The sequence below is a fragment of the Pleurodeles waltl genome, chromosome 3_1, assembly GCF_031143425.1.
Source record: "Pleurodeles waltl isolate 20211129_DDA chromosome 3_1, aPleWal1.hap1.20221129, whole genome shotgun sequence".
Lineage (NCBI taxonomy): Eukaryota > Metazoa > Chordata > Amphibia > Caudata > Salamandridae > Pleurodeles > Pleurodeles waltl.
This window is the reverse complement of record NC_090440.1, coordinates 1,992,145,451-1,992,172,124: the sequence shown is the minus strand read 5'-3', so window position 1 is coordinate 1,992,172,124 and position 26,674 is coordinate 1,992,145,451. Positions and strand designations below refer to the sequence as shown.

The 26,674-nt window shown below is 47.3% G+C and overlaps 1 protein-coding gene across 4 annotated transcripts in view; it reads left to right on the top strand.

Annotated features, from left to right (window-relative positions):
- The window catches only part of TRIM37 (tripartite motif containing 37), a 943,514-nt gene that overhangs the window by 138,436 nt on the left and 778,404 nt on the right, over window positions 1-26,674 (top strand). For all 4 annotated transcript variants that reach the window (XM_069226401.1, XM_069226400.1, XM_069226402.1 and 1 more), the window contains 2 exons: window positions 6,166-6,288; window positions 12,575-12,698. In XM_069226401.1, coding sequence (XP_069082502.1) covers window positions 6,166-6,288; window positions 12,575-12,698 — 247 coding nt within the window. The remainder of the gene's footprint in view (window positions 1-6,165; window positions 6,289-12,574; window positions 12,699-26,674) is intronic.

Sequence of the window (26,674 nt, the reverse complement as noted above, 5' to 3'; positions counted from 1 at the left end):
AAAATAAAGCAATTTTTGTTCAGCACTGCAGCCTGTCAGCCTAGCCATTTGAGGAGCCCAGAAAGAGAAATACTAGTGACTACTGGTATGAGAGTTACCAAAGCGAGCTATTTGTACGAAACTGCATAATGAAAATAGTATGTTCGATGGCATCTGTCGCTGTAGATACGCATGTTCTGCAATAGCTCGCCATCTGGTGTTGGGCCGGAGTGTTACAAGTTGTTTTTCTTCGAAGAAGTCTTTCGAGTCACGGGACCGAGTGACTCCTCCTTTTGTCTCCATTGCGCATGGGCGTCGACTCCATCCTCGATTGTTTTTTTTCCGCCATCGGGTTCGGACGTGTTCCTGTCGCTCCGAGTTTCGGAACAGAAAAAATAGTTAATTTCGGAAGATTTTCGTCGGTATTGTTGCGTTCGGGATCGGCATACTTACATTCAACACCGCATCGAAGATCGAAGAGCTCCGGTGCCCTTCGGGGTAATTTTTCGATCCTCCGTCGGGGCCTGGTCGGCCCGACCGCGTGCTGAAGAACGCCGATGGAACGGACCCCGTTCCGTTTCTGCCCCAAATGCCACAATAAATACCCCTACACAGACCAACACTTGGTCTGCAACCTGTGCCTGTCACCTGAGCACAGCGAACACACCTGCGAGGCCTGTCGTGCGTTCCGGTCCCGAAAAACACTCCGAGACCGTCGAGCCAGAAGACTTCAAATGGCGTCCGCACCGACAGCCCGACGGGAGTTCGAGGAACAGGAAGAGGAAGGTACCTTCTCGATCCAAGACTCAGACTCCGAAGGATTCGACGATACACAAACCGTGAGTAAGACGTCGAAAACCACACAAAGAAACATTTACAAGGCCCAGGGGACGCCACTGCCACCAGGCCATGGCTCAACCCATAAAATCGGTGACCGACCGTCGGCACCGAAAAAGGCCCAAACAGTGCCGAGATCGTCCGACTCCGGTCGAGACACCGGCACGCAGCCTTCTCGGGACCGAGAAAGTGCTGGAGACAAGCCTCGACACCGAGATGCCGGTGTGGACACGGCTCGACGCCGAGACAGCGGCACCGAAACAGATCGACGCCGAGAGGTTTCGGCCCCGAAAAGGAAAAAAGTCACCTCGGAGCCGAAAAAACACGCAGACAAAGTTTCGACGCCGAAACAAACTGCAAGCGACCCAGCTTCAGGCTCTTATACAGAAGAGCACTCGCTAACCTCCCAAATGCAGAAGCATAGGTTTGAGGAAGAGCTACAAGCAACTGATGCGGACCATACGCAAAAGCGTATCTTCATTCAGCAGGGGACAGGAAAAATAAGCACCCTTCCCCCCATTAGGAGAAAGAGAAGGTTGGAGTTCCAGACGGAACAAGCACCACAACAAAAAGTGGTGAAAAGAGTTACACCACCACCCTCTCCTCCGCCCGTGATTAACGTTTCACCAGCACAAACGCCATCACACTCCCCAGCTCACACCACCATGAGCCAGGGTGACCAAGACCAGGACGCATGGGACCTATACGACGCCCCAGTGTCAGATAACAGCCCAGAGGCATACCCTACAAAACCATCTCCACCAGAAGACAGCACCGCGTACTCTCAGGTGGTGGCTAGAGCAGCACAATTTCACAACGTAAGCCTCCACTCAGAACAGGTCGAGGATGATTTCTTGTTCAACACACTCTCCTCCACCCACAGCTCCTACCAAAGCCTGCCTATGCTCCCTGGTATGCTCCGGCACGCAAAAGACATATTTAAGGACCCGGTCAAAAGTAGGGCAATCACACCAAGGGTGGAAAAAAAGTATAAGCCGCCTCCTACAGACCCGGCTTTCATCACAACACAGCTGCCACCAGACTCTGTTGTTGTAGGAGCAGCTAGGAAAAGGGCCAACTCTCACACATCTGGAGATGCACCACCCCCAGATAAAGAAAGCCGCAAGTTTGATGCAGCTGGTAAAAGAGTCGCAGCACAAGCTGCAAACCAGTGGCGCATCGCGAACTCCCAGGCACTACTTGCGCGCTATGACAGAGCCCACTGGGACGAGATGCAACATCTCATTGAACATCTGCCCAAAGACTTCCAAAATAGGGCAAAACAAGTGGTTGAGGAGGGACAAGCCATCTCCAACAACCAGATCCGCTCCTCCATGGACGCTGCAGATACAGCTGCACGGACAATTAATACATCTGTAACTATCAGAAGGCATGCATGGCTCCGAACGTCTGGATTTAAACCAGAGATTCAACAAGCAGTTCTCAATATGCCTTTTAATGAAAAAGAACTGTTCGGTCCAGAAGTGGACACAGCGATTGAGAAACTCAAAAAAGATACGGACACTGCCAAAGCCATGGGCGCACTCTACTCCCCGCAGAGCAGAGGGAATTACAGCTCATTCCGTAAAACGCCCTTTCGAGGGGGGTTTCGAGGTCAAAGCACACAAGCCAGCACCTCACAAGCCACACCGTCCAGTTACCAAGGACAGTATAGAGGAGGTTTTCGGGGACAATATAGAGGAGGGCAATTCCCTAGAAATAGAGGAAGATTCCAAAGCCCCAAAACCCCTACTACTAAACAGTGACTCACATGTCACTCACCCCCTCCACACAACACCAGTGGGGGGACGAATAGGTCATTATTACAGAGCATGGGAGAAAATCACTACAGACACTTGGGTTCTAGCAATTATCCAACATGGTTACTGCATAGAATTTCTACAGTTCCCTCCAAACATACCACCAAAAGCACAAAATTTAACAACACACCATTCCAATCTCCTAGAGATAGAAGTGCAGGCACTATTGCAAAAGAATGCAATCGAATTAGTGCCAAACACACAAATAAACACAGGAGTTTACTCACTGTACTTTCTGATACCAAAGAAGGACAAAACACTGAGACCAATCCTAGACCTCAGAGTAGTCAACACTTTCATCAAATCAGACCACTTCCACATGGTCACACTACAAGAAGTATTGCCATTGCTAAAGCTGCACGACTACATGGCAACTTTAGACCTCAAGGATGCTTATTTCCATATACCAATTCACCCATCGCACAGGAAATACCTAAGGTTTGTATTCAAAGGAATACATTACCAATTCAAGGTACTGCCTTTCGGATTAACAACCGCACCAAGAGTCTTTACCAAATGTCTAGCGGTAGTCGCTGCACACATCAGAAGGCAGCAAATACATGTGTTCCCATATCTAGACGACTGGCTAATCAAGGGCCATTCGTTAATAGAGTGCTCAAATCACACAAATCATATCATACAAACCCTCTTCAAACTAGGGTTCACCGTCAATTTCACAAAATCCAAAATTCGGCCACGCAATGTACAACAATACCTGGGAGCCATAATAGACACATCAAAAGGAGTAGCCACTCCAAGTCCACAAAGAATTCAAAATTTCAACACCATCATACAACGCATGTATCCAACACAAAAGATACAAGCAAAGATGGTATTACAACTCCTAGGCATGATGTCATCATGCATAGCCATTGTCCCAAACGCAAGACTGCACATGAGGCCCTTACAACAATGCCTAGCATCACAGTGGTCTCAAGCACAGGGTCACCTTCTAGATCTGGTGTTAATAGACCGCCAAACTTACCTCTCGCTTCTGTGGTGGAACAACATAAATTTAAACAAGGGGCGGCCTTTCCAAGACCCAGTGCCACAATACGTAATAACAACAGATGCTTCCATGACAGGGTGGGGAGCACACCTCGATCAACACAGCATACAAGGACAATGGAACGTACATCAAACAAAACTGCATATCAATCACCTAGAACTTCTTGCAGTTTTTCAAGCACTAAAAGCTTTCCAACCAATAATAGTTCACAAATACATTCTCGTCAAAACAGACAACATGACAACAATGTATTATCTAAACAAGCAGGGAGGGACGCACTCCACGCAGTTAAGCATGTTAGCACAAAAAATTTGGCATTAGGCAATTCACAACCAAATTCGCCTAATTGCACAGTTTATACCAGGGATACAAAATCAACTCGCAGACAATCTCTCTCGAGATCACCAACAGGTCCACGAATGGGAAATTCACCCCCAAATACTGAACACTTATTTCAAACTCTGGGGAACACCTCAGATAGACTTGTTTGCGACAAGGGAGAACGCAAAATGCCAAAACTTCGCATCCAGATACCCACACAAACAATCCCAAGGCAATGCCCTATGGATGAACTGGTCAGGGATATTTGCTTACGCTTTTCCTCCTCTCCCTCTCCTTCCTTACCTGGTAAACAAACTCACTCAAAGCAAACTCAAACTCATATTGATAGCACCAACTTGGGCAAGGCAACCCTGGTACAGAACGCTGCTAGACCTATCAGTGGTACCCTGCATCAAATTGCCCAACAGGCCAGATCTGTTGACACAGCACAACCAAAGGATCAGACACCCAGATCCAGCATCGCTGAATCTAGCAATCTGGCTCCTGAAATCCTAGAATTCGGGCACTTACAACTTACCCAAGAATGTATGGAAGTCATAAAACAAGCAAGAAGGCCATCCACCAGGCACTGCTATGCAAGTAAATGGAAGAGGTTTGTTTGCTACTGCCATATTAATCAAATACAACCATTACACACAACTCCAGAACATGTAGTGGGTTACTTGCTTCACTTACAAAAATCTAACCTAGCTTTCTCTTCCATTAAGATTCACCTTGCAGCAATATCTGCATACCTGCAGACTACCTATTCAACTTCCCTATATAAAATACCAGTCATTAAAGCATTCATGGAGGGCCTTAGGAGAATTATACCACCAAGAACACTACCTGTTCCTTCATGGAACCTAAATGTTGTCCTAACTAGACTTATGGGTCCACCTTTTGAACCCATGCACTCCTGCGACATACAGTTCCTAACCTGGAAGGTGGCATTTCTCATCGCCATTACTTCCCTGAGAAGAGTAAGCGAGATTCAGGCGTTTACTATACAGGAACCTTTTATACAACTACACAAAAATAAAGTCGTCCTAAGGACCAATCCTAAATTTTTGCCAAAGGTTATTTCACCGTTCCATCTAAATCAAACAGTGGAACTTCCGGTGTTCTTTCCACAGCCAGATACCGTAGCTGAAAGGGCACTACATACATTAGATGTCAAAAGAGCATTAATGTATTACATTGACAGAACAAAGAACATCAGAAAGACTAAACAACTCTTTATTGCATTTCAAAAACCTCATGCAGGAAACCCAATTCAAAACAAGGTATAGCCAGATGGATAGTTAAATGCATCCAAATCTGCTACCTTAAAGCTAAACGACAGCTGCCCATTACACCAAGGGCACACTCAACCAGAAAGAAAGGTGCTACCATGGCCTTTCTAGGAAACATCCCAATGCAAGAAATATGTAAGGCAGCCACATGGTCTACGCCTCACACATTCACCAAGCACTACTGTGTAGACGTGTTATCCGCACAACAAGCCACAGTAGGTCAAGCTGTATTAAGGACATTATTTCAGACTACTTCCACTCCTACAGGCTGATCCACCGCTTTTGGGGAAATAACTGCTTACTAGTCTATTGCAGAACATGCGTATCTACAGCGACAGATGCCATCGAACTGAAAATGTCACTTACCCAGTGTACATCTGTTCGTGGCATCAGTCGCAGTAGATTCGCATGTGCCCACCCGCCTCCCCGGGAGCCTGTAGCAGTTTGGAAGTTACCTTCAATTATTTATATATGTATCATCTCAACCTTAAATAAGTGCATACTTAGTCACTCCATTGCATGGGCACTATTACTACAATTCAACTCCTACCTCACCCTCTGCGGGGAAAAACAATCGAGGATGGAGTCGACGCCCATGCGCAATGGAGACAAAAGGAGGAGTCACTCGGTCCCGTGACTCGAAAGACTTCTTCGAAGAAAAACAACTTGTAACACTCCGGCCCAACACCAGATGGCGAGCTATTGCAGAACATGCGAATCTACTGCGACTGATGCCACGAACAGATGTACACTGGGTAAGTGACATTTTCATTTCAATGACTGATATATTTCTGACATTTTGGATGTAAAGTTTAAATATGTTAAAAGCTTAATTAAAGGATAATTCTAAAAACCCACCTTGCTAATTTAGTGTCATGTTAAGTGTTTTTTCCCTTTGTTCTAGCATGGCGGACATACCTTTAAGCCTTTAGCTGAAATTTATGAACAACATGTAACAAAAGTTAATGAAGAGGTGGCAAAACTTCGGCGGCGGCTTATGGAATTAATCAGTCTTGTGCAAGAAGTGGTAAGGCAACAATAACAAAAGACTGTGCCATCCTCTGTTGTTCATGCATGTTATTGGTCTGTAGTTTGCTTCATTTTTGGGTGATTTAATCATGCCACTGGGGTTTTGTGTATGCTTCAAGAGGGCTCAAATTGTTGGAGAATCAAACTGCTCAATGTTGAGTTTTTAAAAATTAAGCTTGAACTTCACACAGTGGTGGCATTATCTTTTTTCAGCCAACTCCGTTAATACCTTTTTTCCGACTGCATTTATAACGTTTCAGGACATCTCAGAAACCTTCCTTGGATCGAACTGAATGCAGTTAGGTGAAATATATGTGCGGAAATGATGCGTCTGCAGCTGTTTCCAGTGCTCTTCGTTGATAGCCCGGGCACTTGTGTGTTGTAGATTGTCCTTTGGTTTTTTCCTATGCCCATGCCACCAGAGCTGGATTGAGAATTAACCACTTATAAGCCACTTAACATTGTCTGGTGAGTGCTTCCTGGAAAGTGTACTGCTGTGTCCTGTCGGCTGCCTGCCCTTAACCTGATGCTGTCTTTCTTTGAGCAGCTGCTGGGTCTTAATGTGGCAGAGTGGCCCACTTTATGCGCTGCTTCCTCTTGTCCTATTGACACATGAGAATAGAAGTCAACTGATAGCGTGAGGCCTGTGCATGAGGTCTGGGAGAAAGCGTTATGGAAATTAGGCAGTCAATAGACTATTATTTTTACTATGCTGATGCCTCATTTTGCTGCCTCAGTGTTTTTTGTTTTTCAGCCACTAATCCAAGTGCAGCATTATAAGTTTAAGGAAAAGCAAATGTTCTAGGAGAAAGCCCCTGGCAAGTGTAATGTCCGCATATACACAAAATACCTCTACAAATGACATTCTGTTGCTTGGGATAAGGTGTGTTTTCCATCTTATGGGTCCTACCAATTTCCTTATGCATTACTACTTGTGATTGAAGAAGTCACTAGTTAGCTGCTCTCGGCATCTTTTCTAGCGTTAGCCTCAGTGCTTAATTTGTAAATAAAGAGGTGCCGGTGCTCAAAGCCCTTCTCTTAAAACACGAGGCTGCTATAATTAAATCTGCCAGCACTGAATACTGAGGCAGTGTAATCCTGAAGCCACCTCGGGTCTCTCCAATCCATTTACGGCCACCCCTGCCCCTCCAGCTCATCCTGCAACTTTTTACTTTCTTCCTTTATGACGCTTTTTAGTTTTTCCTTCTTCCGTCTTTCCCATACGTGTCTTTTGCTCGCAGCAAATGCTTGAGGCAGAAGAATAAGCCACGGCCCTCACAAATAATTGCCGGTGCTCAGCACCGGAAACAACAAACACAAATTAAGCACTGGTTAGCCTCCACATATTGACCCATATCTGGCTAGTAGTTTACAGCCCTTACCCCTGTGGTAGTTCATCCTATTTTGTTATGTTGATCTAAGGTGACCAAGCATGTGGACAGTTCTTTTAGATGCAGGAAAACAAATGAAAGGAAGGAATGTATTAGTCTTCAAAATGATGAAAGAACAAATGGGTTTATCCAAGTCTGATTAGTGTGCATGCCACAGATTACACCACCAGCCATACACCCAGTAACAAATCCCAGAGATGTTCTACTGTAGACCAATTAAAATAAAGGAGAAATTGAGAGTACCTCCTGAGCTTAGAGGTGCTCACTGGCATAAGACAGCAAGTATCTCGAAAAGGGGCACAGACGTCCAAACAACGTTTTAAACTGCTTCACAATAAATTTAAAAGTGGACTGGGAGGGGATCTAGCAGGACCTGGAAAGCAACCTTCAAACTACTTGACCATTCATATAAAAGCCATTTGCACCCAGTGTGTCCCGACGTTACTTGACACAGGTAAGAATTTAGGCATCAATGAAAATGATGGGCAAGCAAGAGATTTGGGGACGAACATATCAACCCTTGTGCGCCAATAACCAGTGCTGAATAAGGGCACTTTTGGGGGATATATTGTGAATCTTCATTCATTCAGTTTATTTACCTTCTTGCAATTAAGCAATCTCTAAGTACCTGAAAGAATATTTTTGCCACTATCCTTAACAGTAGATTAAATAATGAGACTTTGGTCCCTGCAGGACAGCACTGCCCAAGTGCTCAATTTCAAAGAGTTTAGTTTTCTGGTCCTGTTGTTTCAGGCCTTAGCCAATCCGGATTTGAAACAAGCAATGGCAAAGCCAATAGGTCTTGCATATGATATAGCTATTGGCTTTGGCAATGTGTTTTAGCTATGTACACCAGTGTGGCTGCTGTTCTGCATAGCTAAAGGTTAGTGGAGTGGGGTTGATTGGGGTAGAGTGGGGTTGATTGGGGTAGAGTGTGGTAGGGTTGATTTGGGTGGAGTGGGGTAGATTTGCATAGTATTGAGTGGGGTAGAATGGAGTGAGTTGGATTGGGGTGCGGTAGATTGTAGTGGGGGAGTGTAGGAAGTTGGCTCTGTATATACTATTTCAAAGTAAGAAATAGTGTGCACAGAGTCCAAGGGTTCCCCTTAGAGGTGAGATAGTGGCAAAAGTAGATAATTCTAATGCTCTTTTTTGTGGTACTGTGGTCGAGCAGTAGGCTTATCAGAGGGTAGTGTTAAGCATTTGTTGTACACACACAGGCAATACATGAGGAACACTCACTCAAAGACTTACTCCAGGCCAATATATTGAAAAATATATTTTCTTAGTTTATTTTAAGAACCACAGGTTCATGATTTACAGGTAATACTTTAAATGTAGAGTACTTCACTTAGATACTTTAGGAACTTTGAATGAAAACAATATCATGTACAGTCTTTGTAAAAATGGCAATAAGCTATTTTCAAAGTGGACACTGTGCAAAAATCAACAGTTCCTGGGGGAGGTAAGTAAAGGTTAGATTAGGAGGTAAGTAAAACACTTACAAGTCTCAGTTTTGGGGCATAGGCAGCCCACCGTTGGGGGTTCAAGGCAAACCCAAAGTTACCACACCAGCAGCTCAGGGCCAGTCAGGTGCAGAGGTCAAAGAGGTGCCCGAAACACGTAGGTGCCTATGGAGAATAGGGGTGCTCCGGTTCCAGTTTGCCAGCAGGTAAGTACCTGCGTCCTCGGGGGCAGACTTGGGGGGTTTTGTATAGCACTGGTGGGGACACAAGTAGGCACACAAAACACACCCTCAGCGGCACAGGGGTGACCGGGTGCAGTGTGCAAAGCAGGCGTCGGGTTTCAGGTAGGAAACAATGGAGGGACCCGGGGGTCACTCTAGCGGTGCAGACACAGGGGGGCTTCTCGGGACAGCCACCACCTGGGCAAGGCAGAGGGTCCCCTGGGGGTCACTCCTGCGTCGAAGTTTGGTTCCTTCAGGTCCTGGGGGCTGCGGGTGCAGTGTTGGTTCAAGGCGTCGGGTCCCTTGTTACAGGCAGTCGCGGTCAGAGGGAACCTCTGGATTCTCTCTGCAGGGGGCTCAGGGAGGTGGTCTCTGGTTACTCACGGGCTCGCAGTCGCCGGGGAGTCCTCCCTGAGGTGTTTGTTCTCTGGATCTCGAGCCGGGGGCGTCGGGTGCAGAGTGTGAAGTCTCACGCTTCCGGCGGGAAACGTGCAGTCTTTGAAAGTTGCTTCTTTGTTGCAAAGAAGTAGCTGGTTTTGAACAGGGACGCTGTTCACAGGAGTTTCTTGGTCCTTTAGTCCAGGGCAGTCCTCTGAGGCTTCAGAGGTCTCTGGTCCCTGTCGGATTCATCGCCGGAGCAGGTTTTCGAAGTTGGAGACAGGCCGGTAGGGCTGGGGCCAAAGCAGTTGTCGTCTTCCTCCTTCTCTGCAGGCTTGTAGGTCAGCAGTCCTTCTTGTTTCTTCAGGTTGCAGGAATCTGATTTCCTGGGATCTGGGGAGCCCCTAAATACTGAATTTAGGGGTGTGTTTAGGTCTGGGAGGGCAGTAGCCAATGGCTACTGTCCTTGAGGGTGGCTTCCTGTGCGGCGGGGGGCACATCCCTAATCCTATCGAGGGAATCCTCCAAACTCAAGATGGAGGATTTCTCAATGTAGGGGTCACCTCAGCTCAGGACACCTTAGGGCAGAGGTCTTCAAACTGGGGGGCGGGCCCCCTTAGGGGGGGCCTGAAGTGATCCCAGGGGGGGGCCCCAGACTCCGGCCAAAATAAATATTATACAGATAACAGGCCTTTGTTTTAGGCAGAAGCATGTTATTGAAGTTTTTAAAAAAGGTAACAGTACTTAACTGCAATGTTTAAATAGGTTTAGACATATTTAAACATTGCCATGTTTATAAAATAATTGTGAAAAATTCTGAGGGGGGTTAAATGATTTTTATTTTTCAATTGGGGGGGCGCGGCATTAAAAAGTTTGGAGACCTCTGCCTTAGGGGCTGTCCTGACTGGTGGGTGACTCCTCCTTGTTTTTCTCATTATCTCCTCCAGCCTTGCCGCCAAAAGTGGGGGCAGTGGCCGGAGGGGCGGGCATCTCCACTAGCTTGGGATGACCTGGGGCGCTGTAACAAAAGGGGTGAGCTTTGAGGCTCACCGCCAGGTGTTACAGTTCCTGCAGGGGGAGGTGAGAGGCACCTCCACCCAGTACAGGCTTTGTTCCTGGCCACAGAGTGACAAAGGCACTCTCCCCATGTGGCCAGCAACATGTCTGGTGTGTGGCAGGCTGATCGAAACTGGTCAGCCTACACTAGAAGTCGGGTAGGTATTCAGGGGGCATCTCTAAGATGCCCTCTTGGTGTATATTAGAATAAATTGCACAGTGGCATCAATGTGCATTTATTGTGCTGAGAAGTTTGATACCAAACTTCCCAGTTTTCAGTGTAACCATTATGGAACTTTGACAAACTCCCAGACCATATATTCTTAAGGCTACCCTGCACTTACAATGTCTAAGGTTTTGCTTAGACAGTGTAGGGGCATAGTGCTCATGCACATATGCCCTCACCTGTGGTATAGTTCACCCTGCCTTAGGACTGTAAGACCTGCTAGAGAGGTGACTCACCTATGCCACAGGCAGTGTGAGGTTGGCATGGCACTCTGAGGGGAGTGCCATGTCGACTTAGTCTTTTTCTACTCACCAGCACACACAAGCTGTAAAGCAGTGTGCATGTGCTGAGTGAGGGGTCCCCAGGGTGGCACAAGACATGCTGCAGCCCCTAGAGACCTTCCCTGGCCTCAGGGCCCTTGGTACCAGAGGTACCAGTTACAAGGGACTTACCTGAGTGCCAGGGTTGTGCCAATTGTGAAGACAAAGGCACAGTTTAGGGAAAGAACACTGGTGCTGGGGCCTGGTTAGCAGGGTCCCAGCACACTTTCAAATCATAAACTGGCATCAGCAACGGCAAAAAGTTAGAGGGTAACCATGCCAAGGAGGCATTTCCTTACAGGGAGTTCGGTAAATTAGCATAGTAGATTGGAGCAGGGTAAATTGAATTGGAAAAGATTGGGGTGGAGTGGGGTAGATTACAGTGGAGTAGATTGAGGTGGGGTAGATTGGCATAGTATGCAGCAGGGTGCTGGGACCTGGTTAGCAGGGTCTTAGCGCACTTCCAATCAAAACTAGCATCAACACTAGGCAAAAAGTGGGGGATGACCATGTCAACAGTGGCATTTTCCTACACAAAGCACAAAGCCAATGGTAAGCAATGGGCGGAATGCATTCCTAGGTCAGCTTTCTGAATGTCCCCAAGATTACTTTAGCAAACCATCTATGCTGTCTGGTAGTCATAGACGTGAAAAATAGTAGCTATCCAAAAGAAGGCATTTCTACTACTCTCTGTGGTTACAAGCGACAGAATAGATGGAAAGCCTGTGTTGAAGCGTACCTTCTTATAATATGTTAATAGTCAGCCTTGTTAGTAATTCATCAACACGTATGATTGAACTTTTACTATTTAGAGATACTAAGGTGAAATGTACTTTATAATGGCAGCGCATTTCAAATATACTAGTCTTCTCATAAAATAAATAAAAGAAATGGTCTCCCAGTCAGTTGTACAACCTGTATCAGAATTGTTAGCCACAAAAGGAAACAAAGCACTGGCTACACATGGTGACAAATGAAGTATTCCGATCGAGTGCTTTGGTGGTATGATATGAAGATTTTCCAACCAGTAAATGGTTTATTTGTTAAACTAGGAATCTTAATTAGTTTCCTAGTTTAACTTTACTAATTATCTTTTGTCTTCTTTAATTCTTCTTTTTGCCATTTATATGCGTTTTGTGAACTGCTTTTTTTCTGGTTAAATTAAAAACTAAAGGAGTGAAAAGTGGTGAAAGTAAATAACAATACTATCTGATGGAAAATTACAGGAGAGGAACGTAGAAGCTGTGCGAGGAGCAAAAGATGAACGCGTCCGAGAAATCCGAAATGCCGTAGAGGAAATTATTGCACGCCTTGACAAACAGTTGAAGAATAAATTGATAACACTAATGGGTGAGATGTTTCACAATTCTTCAAATGCATACCACTTTTTTTTTAACAACATACATTACATATGTATAGCAGTGCGCAGTACTTAATGTGTTACGTAAGGCACACGCGCATACAAAGTGCTGGTTGTGATGTACATAATGCATAACGCATTGCAAACACATTAGTAGTTAATGTAGTTTAGGGAAAAAACGGTGATTAACCTACCGAAAAACTTAAAAGCAGTAAAAGCAGCTTGGCAAGGGTCGGGACTAGAATGGGAGGGCTTTGGGGTGGTGATAGGGAGGAGGGCCAAGACATGACAAGCGAGGGGGAAAAGGAGTCTGTGGGTGTCAAAGGGGGGGCAGCCGGAATTTACACAACCACCCGCCACCACCATTCCCAAGAGGGAGCACTCTCCACATATGATGAAGTGAGTTCATGCATACCACTGTTATCATAAAAATAAAAAAAATCGTTCACACTCTCAGCACTGCCCACCTTCGAAGCACCCAGCTGCTCTTGAAGGCATCTAGGCAATCACATTTACTTCTAAACCTAACATTATATACTTCTATATTCCTCAAAGAATGTTGACAGTGTTTCCTTACTCAGATAGATAATCAATTGTTTCAAATAAGGAGTCTTTTGAGAATAGCTGGGATGCTACAGAAGCCTTGGCTTGATCCATGGACTCCAAGGTGGTATTAAGAATGCAAGCATGGATGCAACATTGCATTTTCAGGAGGTGGTAAAGCTTAATCAGCGGATATGCTTTTTGATGGCCAGTGGCACTTTGGAAAGAAAGCTGACTTTTTTTGGCTTGAAGTCTTTAGTGCATAAAAAAAAAAAATCACAAAAGGGGCTTAGAACCCAACCCTTACTTACCTGAATTTAGCATTGGTTTATTCCAACGTTGCTCTAAATTACATGCTTCTGATTGGCCAACACGTCATCTGGTTTCACTTCCTGCTGTCCCATCATGCCATCGTGTGAAGGCTGGCCAAGTGCAGCTTCCGGTCACTGGCCACTGGCTGCTAACCAGTGTTCGTCCAGTTTGGAAGGTAGTCTTTTTTTTTAGTTTTTTTTTTTTTATTTGGTATCTGGCGCTCCATATGATTGGAGCTGCAGACCACCTCCTCTACTTATTGGCTTTACAAACATCGTTGAACTGCAAACAGTCACATCAAAATCATAAGTATTATGGAGGTTTCGGTTTCATTTAATAGTCTTTTGCTTCCTGCAACACTGAATGCAGAATCCAGCTTTGAAGAGGAACGTTTGGAAGCAATTTGCTTGTAGTTGATGTTGAGGTGTAACTCCATTCATGGTAAAGTTGTTTTACTGTACTGTAGTGTGGTAAAGCAGCATCAAATAATTACATTATATATTAATGGAATTGAGAGATGTAAATAAAGTGTTGGTTTTTGTGTAAGCAGTGTTTTATTTGGGTGACTTCAATAATATGAGTCTATTGTAGTTTGGCTGCTTTAACTTTAATTCCACTAGATGGTGATGTAAGCTTTCATCTATCACAGATTTTGCACTAGCTCGCAGGATCTGCTTTGTTAGCAAGTTTCTTAACCATCTTAGGACAAACTCACCCATCACATACGTTGTTGGTTTCCTAATCAAATTGGATCACAATGGCAAAATAATGTTGTTAAAAGTATAAAAAAACATAAATCTACATTCTATGGTAGCCTTTAAGGAAAAAATATCTTCAGGTTGGAATGTGGAATACATGCATGCATGTAGTATTTCAGTAGCGCAAACCATACCAAACGACTGCGGAGCTCTGTACAGGATTCGAAGGCAGTGATACAGTGACACAGTAAATCTAAGTGGGTTGGCTTCTGAGAGGAAAGTTGGGCTATTTACTGTGCCATGCGTAGCTGTGAATGCAGTTGGAAATCTGCGACACATCTGATTGTTTGATGTTTTTGGAGATACATTTTCTTCAGTGTATTTCTTTGCCTCCTGTTCCACTGGCCTGACATTTCATTAGCCTGAATGTGCTTCCTTCACTTTCTTTGCTGGCGAGCGTTCTATTCCCTCATTCTTAACACCTTATCCTCTGCCCTCACAGTGAGGCGCTGTGCTCCAGGCGGGGTAGACTACAGTTGAAGACTTTTACTAATGTAAATCAGTGATCATCAGATATGCAACTGGCCCCTATACTTGGGTGACTGTTACAGCAGATGTCCATCAGGTCTGTCGTGACCAGCCCACATGGATGTGGTCTGGTGCTGAGCTCTCCTCCCAGTGCTTATTGGCAAACCACCTACCCTTTCCCCGCCCCTATCTTAGTTACCAATATGTTGTATTGCCAACTGTGCTCTTCTTTATTTATGCAGTCTAGTGTTTTAGATATCTGCTTGCTAGATTTTTCCTGCAAAGCGCTTGTGCTGCACTTGTTGAGTCTTTTGTAAGTAAAATAAAAAATCTTAAAAGGGGCTTAGAACCCCACCTTACTTTCCTGAACTTACAATTGGTTTATTCCGTTGTCACTCTAATTTATGTGCTTCTGATTGGCCAGCACGTCATCTCCACGTCATCCGCTTTCACCTCTGCTCTTTCTTTACCCTCCTTGCCTGGCATGGAGTTTGATCAAAGTACAGCGTCCGGTCACTGCCCACTAGCTACTGGCCAGTGTCCTTCCACTTGCTACTTTACAGTAAAGGTACTTTCTGATGGATACAACTACCTGTGGATTCCTCACGTAATGAATTCTCCCCCATGCGTAGCATTCGACGGAAACTTCTCTCCAGCTCTGCATGTCGGCGAGAACGTCACAATTGCCCGACTCCACGCGGCTCCGCCTGACGTCATCGAGCAATAAGAGGCCCTCGCCGGCATGCTGACATCAGTTCCCTTTTTTCCGTGCCTTACATAACGGTTACTTTTCCAGCTACCTGTATCGTTAGCTGTTCGGAAGGGATACTTTGTGTTTTTATCGACATGTCGGCCCCGAAGAAGTCAGGCTTCAAGCCTTGCAGGGAATGCGGAGGTCGGATGTCAGTTACTGACCCCCATAACGACTGTCTTTGGTGCCTGAGTTCAGACCACGACGTCCAGGAATGTGGTTCATGCCAAAAAATGAACCCTAAAGCCTTGAAAGAACGTGAGGCTAAATTGTCCTTAGCAAAAGCTAAGAAGGAGAGAAAAAGGCACCATAGATCATCATCGGGGAAGTCGAGTCACAAGAAGCGGCGGCATCGTGACTCCAGGGGAAGCCGTTCGGAGTTGAGGTCTCCGTCACCCCGACGCCGTAAGTCCTGGGTGGTCAGCCCGATGGTGTCTCCTCAACCGTTGACTCCGCAATCTTCTCCGGCGCTGTCGGTCTTTGAGGGGGTGGAGCCTCAGAGTCAACATGCCTCTCCGGCGCATCAAGGCGCTCAGGATTCGAGTCCGGCTCCTCAAGATTATCCTGCTTTCCTGGCTCCGGGTACGGATCCGGCAGCATTTCTTAATGCCATGTTTACTATTTTTCAGAACATGGCGCCTGAAGGTGGTTCGCCGGCTGGCCCCACTGGTCCCCTGGCATTTAACTTAGGCCTTCCGGCTCCGTACAGGCCGATATCGTTTATGCCATTCTCTCCGGCAGGAGACACTAGCCTGGCGCCGGTGCCGGCGGTGCAGCCGTCGAGGGAGAGGCCTTTGACGCCAGTTTCCGTTGAGATGGAGGAGTCCCGAAGCCGAATGGTGTCGGTGGGTGCAGGTCGTGTTTCCACGGCGCCGATGGATCCATCTCCGTCGTCAGGAGGATCCGGAGATCCTGTGATGACGCCTTCTCGGCGCCACTCTCCGACGTCGTTACACTCCATGTCAACGCCGGGGCTGGAGGCCAAATTGTGGTCCAGGAGAAAGGCCCTCAGGTTGTTGGAGGAGAGAGAGTACCAGAGGCAGCTCCTTGAGGAAGGGGAGATTGCGGAGCCCCAGAGTGAGTTTCTGGGGTTGGATACGGCCAGTGGACTGGATACTTCCCCGGAGTGGGATCTAGCCTCGCCAGGCGAATATACTGAGGAAGCAGCCACGTTCCATTCTGTCATCAGGAAGGCTGCTGATTTCCTGGAACTCCCCCTTCCTATGGCACAGGTTAAAACCAATATCCTGACTGAGGTGCTTCATCCTGCCGCAGCCATTGCGGATCCACTGTTACCATTTAATGAAGCTCTCATGGATCCCATAGGAGAGGTGTGGAAGAAACCTGTTTCTTCGTCGGCAGTGAGAAGGAAGGGTGGCCAGACGGTATAGGTCTGCACCTGGAGACCCCGAATTTCTTTAGAAACATCCGTCTCCAGAGAGTCTGGTCGTACAGGCATCCTGTTCTTCCCGATCTGCTCCTGGCCTCTTTCCTGGTGTACCATCTGACCGGGAGTCCAAGCGCATGGAGCAGTCGGCCAAGAAGGTTTTCTCCTTGTGCAGCATGGCATTGAAATCTGCTAATGCTACGTTTATCCTTGGCAGATAAATTCACGCAATAATGGATGCGGCAAAGACAGCGTTACCGGACATGCCCCAAGACTTGCATGGTCTCCTCTCGGATGCCCAGGCAGCGGCTACGCAAGTCATACAGTCTGGGCTGGACACCATGGACTCTGTTGCTAGAGCCATGGGGACCTCTATTACCACCAGGCGTCATGCTTGGTTGTGCACATTTGGGTTCTCATCGGATGTTCAGGCCACGCTCTTGGACTTGCCTTTTGATGGGGCTGAACTATTTGCCACTAAAGCCGACTCTGCGTTAGAGCGCTTTAAGGAGTGTAGAGCCACTTCTAAATCCTTGGGCCTGCAGGCTGTTTGACCCCTTTTAGGTCCTTTAGGCGGCTGCAAGTTTTTGGATGAGGGGCTTCCTTTCGTGGGAGATTGCAGCAGGCAGGCCAGCAGTCTTCAAGCCTCCCTTATAGATCATTTAGGGGGCGGAGTAAGGTCCACACTAGAGGGGCCACCCAGCAGCAGCACCCTTCCTCTTCCTCAGGGAGGATGCAACAGGGGAAGCAGCCCTAGTCCTCTCACCATCGCGTCGCATGCCTCTCCGGTAGGGGGAAGGTTGTCTCTTTTTCTTCCCATGTGGGAGTCCATAACATCCGATTCCTGGGTCATCAGCATGGTAAGGAAAGGCTATGCCCTTCCCTTTCGGGAGATTCCTCCTCCTTTCCCTCCCCGTCCTTCCTTTTGTTCAGAAGATCATCTCCTGTTGCTAGAACAGGAGGTTCTGTCCCTATTGTCAAAAGGTGCAGTGGAGTTGGTTCCCGAGCAGGAGAGGGGTCAGGGATGTTATTCAAGGTACTTTTTGATTCCCCCAAAAAGATGGTCGTTTGAGACCTATCCTGGACCTGAGGATTTTGAATTGGTTCCTCAAGCAGGAGAAATTTAAAATGCTGACTCTAGCACCGGTACTTATGGGGTTGAACAAGGAGGATTGGATGGTGTCTGTCGACTTGCAGGATGCTTATTTCCATATTCCCATTCTCAAGTCGCACAGGAAGTATCTCTGTTTTGTGGTAGGGTTGCAACACTACCAGTTTGCGGTCCTTCCTTTTGGTCTTACTTCCGCACCTCTGGCCTTCTCGAAGGTGATGGTGGTTGTTGCAGCAGACCTCAGAAGGAAAGGGATAGCGGTATTCCCTTACCTGGACGATTAGTTGATCAAAGCCAAGTCTCCGGAGATTGTGTTGCATCATCTGCAGCTGGCAACCCAGTTGTTGTTCAGTCTGGGCTTTTCAATAAATGTGCCCAAGTTTCTCCTGGAGCTCTCTCAATGCCTCCTGTTCATAGGGGCAGTACTGGACACTACATTGAATCGGGCCTTTCCTCCGCCACAGCGGATTCAGGACATTCAGGCGTTGATTCCAATGTTGCAAGAAGGAGCGGTTGTTCCAGTCCTCAAGGTCCTTCGTTTGCTCGGGTTGTTCGCTTCTTGCATTCTGTTGGTCACTCATGCACGCTGGCACATGAGGGCTCTTCAGTGGTGCCTCCGCAGGCAGTGGTTTCAACACAAAGGGGATCTCCAGGAGTCGATAAAGATCTCCAGAGACACTGCAGCGGATCTACAATGGTGGGCTGCGGGTGGCAACCTGTCTCAAGGAAAGCCGTTTTCACTTCCTTCTCCAGTGATAACGGATGCCTCCGCTTTGGGGTGGGGAGCTCATCTGGGGGACCTGGAGATCAAGGGTCGTTGGTCTCCAGTGGAGCATATGTTTCATATCAATCTGCTGGAACTGCGGGCGATTTGTTTGGCCCTCAAGGCCTTCCTCCCTTCCCGGTCAGGCGGTTCAAGTCCTGACGGACAACACGACCGTGATGTGGTATATCAACAAGCAGGGAGGAGTAGGGTTGTACCTTCTCTGCAGAGAGGCTCTGTGGCTCTGGTCCTGGGCACAGGACCATCAGCTTTGCGTAATAGCAAACCATCTGGCCGGGGTTCAAAACGTGCGTGCGGACAGTCTCAGCCGGCTCTTCTCAGACGATCACGAGTGGCCTCTTCATCCGGATCTGGTTCTTTACATCTTTCAGATGTGGGTTTTCCCCGGATAGACCTGTTTGCCACTCGGGAGAACACGCACTACCTGTCGTTCTGCAGCCTTTAGTATCTGATGGGGGACGCGCTTCAGATGTTCTGGTACGGCCAGTTGCTTTACGCGTCTCCCCCCCCCCCCCCCCCCCCCCCAAATACCCTTGATTCCTCAGGTTCTGAGGAAGCTTCGCCAAGACCGGGCCCAAGCCATTCTAATAGCTCTGGATTGGCCACGAAGGGTGTGGTACGCAGACCTACTCCAACTCTCGCTGTGCCCTCCGTCTCCCTTTCAGGGCAGACCTCCTCTCACAGTCGCATGGGCGGGTTCTACACCCCACCTCCAGAGCCTGCTCCTTCATGCCTGGAGATTGAACGGGGCAACCTGAGTGCTTTTTCTCTCCCATCGGATGTGGTGGAAGTTATTTTATCGTCCCGAAGACACTCCATCAAGTCTGTCTATGCGGGCAGATGGGCTAAATTCGTTCATTGGTGTAGAGAGCGACAAATTAATCCCTTAAGTGCCCATCTGTCAGATCTATTGATGTTTGCTTTGTCGTTGGCGCGGCGAGGTTGCGCTGTGGCCACTGTCAAAGGCTCTCTCTCAGCTCTTTCGGCCTTCTTATGTCTTCCTGACCAACCCTCTTTGTTTAAATCTCCTTTAGTGTTAAGGTTTTTGAAGGGGCTTACCAATAGGTTTCCTCCCACTGCATTTATCATGCCCCAGTGGGATTTAAATCTCGTGTTAACCTTTTTGATGGGCTCCCCTTTTGAGCCTCTTCATTCTTGCCCTGTAAGGTTTTTAGTTCTAAAGACTGTGTTTCTGACGACCATCACGTCTGCTAGGCGTGTGAGTGAGCTTCAGGCACTTTCTGTTCACCCACCTTTTACAACCTTTCATAAGGACAAAGTGGTTCTGAGGACCAGGGCGGCTTTCCTCCCCAAGGTAGTGACTCAGTTTCATTTGGGACAGTCCATCACTCTCTCGACATTTTACCCTCCTCCACATCCATGTAAGGAGGAGGAGAGACTCCATCGATTGGAGTTCCGCTTGGACGACCAACTCTTTGTTGGATACGTGGGGAAGAGGCAGGGGAAGGCCGTCCACAAACGAACGCTATCCAGGTGGGTCGTTCTTTGTATTAAGATATGTTATTCATTGGCGAAGAAGGATCCTCCTGAGGGGATCAGAGCCCATTACACCAGGGCTAAGTTCTGGCTAGAGGTGTTCCGGTGGCGGATATTTGTAAGGCCGCGACTTGGTCTTCCCTCCACACCTTTAAGCATTATTGCTTGGATTCAGAGGTGAGGAGGGATGGCCATTTTGCGCGGTCTGTGCTGCAGGAGTTCTTGGTATGACCAGACGACACCCTCCTCCGAAATGGTACTGCTTTGGGACTCTATTCATTAGGTGAGGAATCCACAGATAGTTGTATCCATCAGAAGAGCAAGTTACTTACCTTCGGTAACTCTTTTTCTGGTGGATACACTAGCTACCTGTGGATTCCTCACGGTCCCTCCTGCCTCACCGTTGTCTGTCTGGTCATACTGAGATTTCCTTGGGTAGGCATATGTGTATTTTATTCTTTCTGTATTATGAGGTTGTACATTTTATATATATATATATATATATATATATATATATATGTTTATTTATTTATTTGTATTTGTTTATTTTATAAGTTCTGATATTTGTTCATAATTTTGCAAAACTTTTACGAATGTGGATTGGTATCGTTTCTTTTATTGGCTTTTGCTTTTTCCATAAAGGTTTATTGGATACGGTAATGAAGTGTTTAGAATGTCAATGTTTATCTATTCGTCTCAAAGGCACGTCAAAAATGGCGTAAACTGACGTCAGCATGCCGGCGAGGGCTTCTTATTGCCTCGAAGACGTCCGGCGGAGCCGCGTGGAGTCGGGCAATTGTGACGTCCTCGCCGACGTGCAGAGCTGGAGGGAAATTTCCGTCTAATGCTACGCCTGGGGGAGAATTCATTAGGTGAGGAATCCACAGGTAGCTAGTGTATCCACCAGAAAAAGCATTACCGAAGGTAAGTAACTTGCTCTTTTTTGCATTTCCAAATGAGCAGTAATTTCAGTGCGTCTGCAGGCCGTCTTTTCTCCTATTCCATCTGCCAAAAGTAACCTAGCCTCCACTCCCCTCTGCCCCTTCAATTATTGGCCTGATTGCACTGTTTTGGTGGTACCGCTGAATCACAGAAATTCACTACAAACATGCTAGCTCTTTTTACCTTTTAATAGATGCCTTCGTGCTAGCACTTCACAATGCCAAGAATCCAGGCGTGTGGTCTACTGTTTGTATGTTTGGTTTCATTGGCAGGGTCGGTGGCTATTAATCCAACTATCTTAGTGTCCCTTTCTGTTCTGCTGCTTATGTATCTTTCCTTCTACTGGCTTGTCAGCCATGAAACAGAATATTCCAAGGATTTTCGGGTAGTTTTGCCTACGTAACAATTGCTGGGTATTATGCTGCATCTTTTCCCTTTTTTTCTGCTGATGAAGACAGCGTTTTAATGTGGAGCAGTATGTTACTGATTTTAAATGTTAACTTAAATTTATTCTGAAACTTGGTACTAGAGACTTGATTTCATTGTTCTTTTACTTATTAACGTCAAGACATTGCAGCACAACAGCCAGCTTTTCAATTCGGCTGAGCTTATTTGAGGCTTACCATGATAGAGTGAATGGAAGGCTCATAGGAAGCTCATCCTAGTGTTAGTTCGATTTGAAGGGGTTTTGACAGATCACTTAATCTCCCCTTGCCTATAACAATAAAGTAATGTGACCCTGTGTAATGTAACTGGTGCTCATGTAAAGTGCTCTAAAACCTTCAGATAGAATTTGCACTATATTTTACTGCAAACAATAAGCATTGGCAGAGCAAATAGGTTTTGCCTCCCCAAAATCTATTGGGTTTGTCAATGTTTTTAGACATGTTACATAGCAGATATGCAAGATCTTAAAGTGAAAAAAAAAAAGTATGATGCGGTATATGCTGTCCGCATCATAGCTCTTTAAAAAAAAAAAAACTCTGAAGCCATGTTCTACAGCAGCTAGCACCACTGTGCAACATATCTTCATTAACCGCATCATATTTCTTTTTGCAGCTAGTGCTGTTGTGTAACATGTATAAAAATCATTGACAAAAATAACAGCTTTGTAGAGGTCAAACCCATTGGCTTTGCCACTGCTTTGTTTTCTTTCATTCTTTTTTTAATGTATGACTGCCCATGCTTTGAGGTTGGCTTCTTCAACATATAGATTCCATCACTTGTGTCTGAGGTTTAAAGGGTACAGCTGTCAGATCTGTCAAGGGCTTCAGAACCAACAGCAACCTCAATCCTTTTGACCCTTTTAGAGTAGGGGATGGAGCTGGACTGAATCGTCAGCAGCCTCCCCTTCAGCTACTTTCATTATGCCTCCATATGATAAACTGCTCTTAGTTCATCTTTACTACATTTCTGCTTGACGCTGGTTTGGAGGGAGGGGGAGGCAAATAACATTTTTCTTTTTAAATTAGTCACAAAAAACTTTAGACCAGTGGGTCCTTCAGATTGTTCATCAGGGTTATTTTCCACCCATCTAGAAGAAACAATCATCCAGTAGCTCCTCCCCACAGACCCATCCTCTAGTTAAACATATTGATGGAAGAGATTAAGTTTCTCTTAAAGAGTATAATAAAGATTATACATCTGATAGAGACTGTTAGCTGCAGATTCCTTACCTTTAGAATTTGCGGGACCACTCCAGGAGCCCCAAGTCCTCTTCATCTCACTCAAGGTCCTCCAGGCACTGGGAGAAGAGGCACAAAAAGAAGTCCCATCGGACTTCGGCTTCCCCTGACCTGATGAGGCAAGTCAGGAATGTCAATGTTCAGGTACTGTTCCGCTGAACCATTGCAGGGGCCGACTCAGAGCGTTCCCCCTTTCTAGAAGCCAGAGCACCCTCGCTCAAATTGAAGAGTTTTGCGAGGCCATGAGTCTTCTGTTTGAGCGGGCTGGCCCGCTGGTGCCCCTTCCAGCCCAGCGGGGTTGGTAGAGGCTCTCTGGTCCCTTGGATCCAATATCGGACTCAGAACAACACCCGGTCCACAGAGTCGAGCTGCGATATTGCTCCTGACGACGATGCTCCCAACGCGACCGGCAGCCCACCGTTTGCGCGAGCCCCATTCTCATTACCAATGATCTGGAGGCGGAATGGCATCGCACTACACTGATTCCGGCACCCACAGGTGCCAGATCATTGCCTAAGCATTTCTACGAACAGCTAGGCACTTGTGAGGAATTGGAGGGGGTCTCAGGACTCTCTAGAGTCCCAATTAGAGCCTTTAGACTGTTATGAGGAGCTAGGAGAGGCCAGTAGACTTGACACCTCTCCAGACACTGGCATGTTTTCACCTCCTTCTGTGGTTACGGAAGAGGGTGCATTGTATGCAATGGTGGTGCACTGGGCAGTAGAGGTCCTGGACCTAGATCTGCCTACGGTGCAGGTCCGGGCTAACCTCCAGACATTGGTGCTTCAGTTGGAAGTTTCCATATCGGAACTGATGTTGTCCTTTAATGAAGCCCTCACTGATGTCCTGCTGGGGACATAGTTCAAACCCAGCAGAGTAGCACCTGTAAACAGGACAATTGGCCGCCGCCATCGTAGATGTTTGTCTTCCCCTACCTCGATGACTGGCTGTTAAATGCTCCTTCGCCACAAGCTGTTGTCACCCACCTTCAGACTACAGCGAACCTCTAGCATTCGCTGTGGTTCACTATACACGTGCCAAAGTCATACCTGACTCCCTTTCAGGTGCTCCCTTTCATCTGAGCTGTTCTGGACACAGTGCAGTTTCGGGCCTATCCTCCCGAGCAGCGATCCCAGGATATTCAGCGTAGGAAGCTGGTCTGTGTGGTGAACACCTGTGGTGTTATCACCTTTATACCAGGTATCCCCTATTAGTGAAGTGTAGGCAATGTCTAGGAAGTCAGGGCTCTCTACAGGTAGCTGTGGATGAGCAGCCAAGACTTATCTAATAGACGTGGAAAGCTTATACAGTACCACTATAGTCACACAGCATTTTCACACATGAAAGAACCACTCAGTGTTACAAAAATAAAGGTACTTTATTATAGTAACACAAATACTAAAATACTGTATAGGCAATACCCCCAATTGGAGGTAAGTAAACTCACTAATATATTCACATTAGCAATCAGTAAATAGCATAGAAAGCAACAGGGATTGGTTAAAGCAATAGCAAATAGTGAGGGCCCTGGGGTGACCAAACCATATACTAAGCAAGGTTGAATGTGAGAGGCAGTCCCCAACCCTAGAATGTGGAATCGGCAGAAGGGAGCTGGAGGAACAAGGAACCCCAAAATGTAAGTACCAGGGTGCCCCCAGTGACCAGGAGAGGTCCCCCAGACTCAATAGGAGGACTTTGGAAAAGGATTGTGCAAGACCCAACCATGACTGGAAGAACCCAAAGAAAAGGATCCTGACAGACAGGACCTGCAAAGAAAGGGGACCAAGTCCAGTTCGAATTGGAGTGTCCAGTTGTGGCACAAGCCACTACCCACCCTTCTGTGGATTCAGGACCAGGTCGATGGTGGACCAAGAAGATTGGCAGTCCAGCAGAGGATTAGAAGAGGAGTTCCAGAAATGATGCAAGTGATGTCCCACGTCGGCGGTCGTGATGCAGTCGGTTAGTGGTGTCCGAAAACCACCACCAAGCCTTGGCAAATGTAAGAGTTGGAGAATAAGGTTTTGCTAGGCTGAAGAGGACCAGCAAGGGCCAGTGGACGTGACCCAAGGAGGGTAGTCCGGGGTGAGCCCCGCCGGCTGGGAGAGTCACAAGAAGAGAAGGCAGTCCCACAGACTACCCACGGGCAGCAGGCACAGGAGTCACAGTGAGGCCCATTCAGCTCACCTGAAGAAGTGTTCCACGTTGCTGGACCAGCAGCCAGGACACTGTGCGTTGTAGGAAAAGGTTCTGGGGCTGGGGCTACACGAAGCCTGAAGCTCCCTTGGAGGAGGAACAAACAAGCATTGGTAGCTGCAAGAGTCGCTGTGCACAGGGGTACTGTCCTGCAAGAAAAGGCAAGGGCTTACCGTCTCCCAAGTTGGACAGCTGGTAGCGAGGGCCAAGGGACCACTCCAGACCACCACCTTTAGCGCAGGGTCCACACAGCTCTGGAGGAGGGAAGATCCACACAGTGGGCCGTCGTTGCAGTTGGTGCCTGCGGATGCAGGGGAGTGACTCCTTCAATCCAAGGGAGATTCCTTCTTACTTCTTGTGCAGGCTGAAGATTGTCGCTCTCCGAGGATGCACAGCCGGGAAATGTTGCAGTTGCTGGAACGAGATGGTGAAACAATGTTGCAGAGCAGAGTCATCACTTAAGTTGCAGATTGTCAGTTCCTGTAAGGTCCGGTTGCTGAAATCTTGCACGTCGACTCAGAGGACCCACCCAAGAGTGAAACCCTAAATAGCCCAGGAAGAGGGATTGGTCACCTAGAAGGGTGACCAGCTATCAGGAGCGGGCTGTGACGTCACCTACCTGACTTGGACACTCAGATGCTCCTAGGGGCCTCTGCCCACCTTACATTCAAGATGGCAGAATCAAGTGGCCACCTGGAGGAGCTCTGGGCACCACTCCTGAGGTGGTGATGGTTGGGGGAGTGGTCACTCCCCTCTCATTTGTCCAGTTTCATGCCAGAGCAGGGACTGGGGATCCCTGGACTGCTGCCAACCGGTTTATGCAACAAGAGGGCACCAAATGTGCCCTTCAAAGCATATTGGTGGCTTGGGGAGGCTACCCCTCCCAAGCCATGTAAAACCTATTTCCAAGGGGAGAGGGTGTTGCCTCCCTCTCCCACAGGAAATCCTTTGTTCTGCCTTCCTGTGCCTAAGCTGGTCAAGCAGCAGGAGGGCAGAACCCTGTCTGAGGGGTGGCAGCAGCACGGATTGCCCGGAAAACCCCAGAAGACTAGTAGGAGCAATGCTAGGGGTCCTCTAAGGAGCCCCCACAGTGCATGGAATCGTACAACAAATACTTGCATCAGTATTGAGGTATGATTCCGGCATTTTTTATACCAAACATGCCCAGTTTCGAAGTTACAGTTATGTAGCTGGACACAAGTAGTCACCTGTGTCCAGTACAAGGGTAAAATGATGTCCCCGCACGTGCAGTGTAATGAAGCTGGAGTTTGTAGGTGCCCCTCTGCTCAATCGGGGGTGCCCTCACACACAGGTACCTGCACCCTGCCCTCTTGGCTAGGAGGGCCTACCATAGGAGTGACTTACAGTGACCTGGTGTAGTTACCTGTAGTGAAAGGGTGCATGTACCTTTTCATACAGTCTGCAATGGCAGGCCTGAGGACAGAGTTTGCATGGGCTCCCATGAGTGGCACAATGCATGCTGCACTTAATGGGGAACGCCTGGTGCCCCAATGCCCTGAGTACACAAGTACCAT